This window comes from Chlorella variabilis (assembly GCF_000147415.1).
Source record: "Chlorella variabilis unplaced genomic scaffold CHLNCscaffold_9, whole genome shotgun sequence".
In the NCBI taxonomy this organism is placed as follows: domain Eukaryota; kingdom Viridiplantae; phylum Chlorophyta; class Trebouxiophyceae; order Chlorellales; family Chlorellaceae; genus Chlorella; species Chlorella variabilis.
Window position 1 is genome coordinate 1,261 of NW_005435079.1, and position 441 is coordinate 1,701.

A 441-nucleotide genomic window follows, 5' to 3' on the forward strand; every position below is an offset into this window, starting at 1 on the left:
GCGGCGAGGACGGCGACGGCTGCGAGGCGGCGTCGCCCGCGCAGCGCGGCAGCGTGGGCAGCGTGGCGGGGTCGGGGTGCGAAGGCGACCGCCAGAGCATCAAGAGCTTCAAGGACATCCGGCTGGAGGTGGGGGCCATGGACCTGATGACCGACGAAGCCTTCCTGGAGGCGCTGCTCTCTTTCATCACATCCATACCCGCCGCTGACGTGCACCAGGACCGCCCCTGGCGCCAGCAGCAGCGCCGCCTGCTGGCCGCGCAGTTTGGGCCGCGAGAGGTGGAGAGCCTGGCGGTCAACGCGGTGGTGCCGGTGCCGGGGGAGGAGGAGGAGGGAGAAGGTGGGCGGGCGGGGAGGGGGACGGGCGGGCTCCTGCGGGGCGGGGCCCTGCCTCTGCCTCGCTGCTGGGTGCGGCCCGCTGCGCTGCCACTGCCAACGACTG

At 73.7% G+C, this 441-nt stretch overlaps 1 protein-coding gene across 1 annotated transcript in view; it reads left to right on the forward strand.

Moving 5' to 3' along the window:
* Positions 1-441, forward strand: part of CHLNCDRAFT_57695 (expressed protein) — a 5,838-nt gene that overhangs the window by 1,223 nt on the left and 4,174 nt on the right. The window contains exon 3 of the mRNA XM_005847805.1: positions 45-311. Within this exon, the coding sequence (XP_005847867.1) occupies positions 45-311 (267 nt within the window). The remainder of the gene's footprint in view (positions 1-44; positions 312-441) is intronic.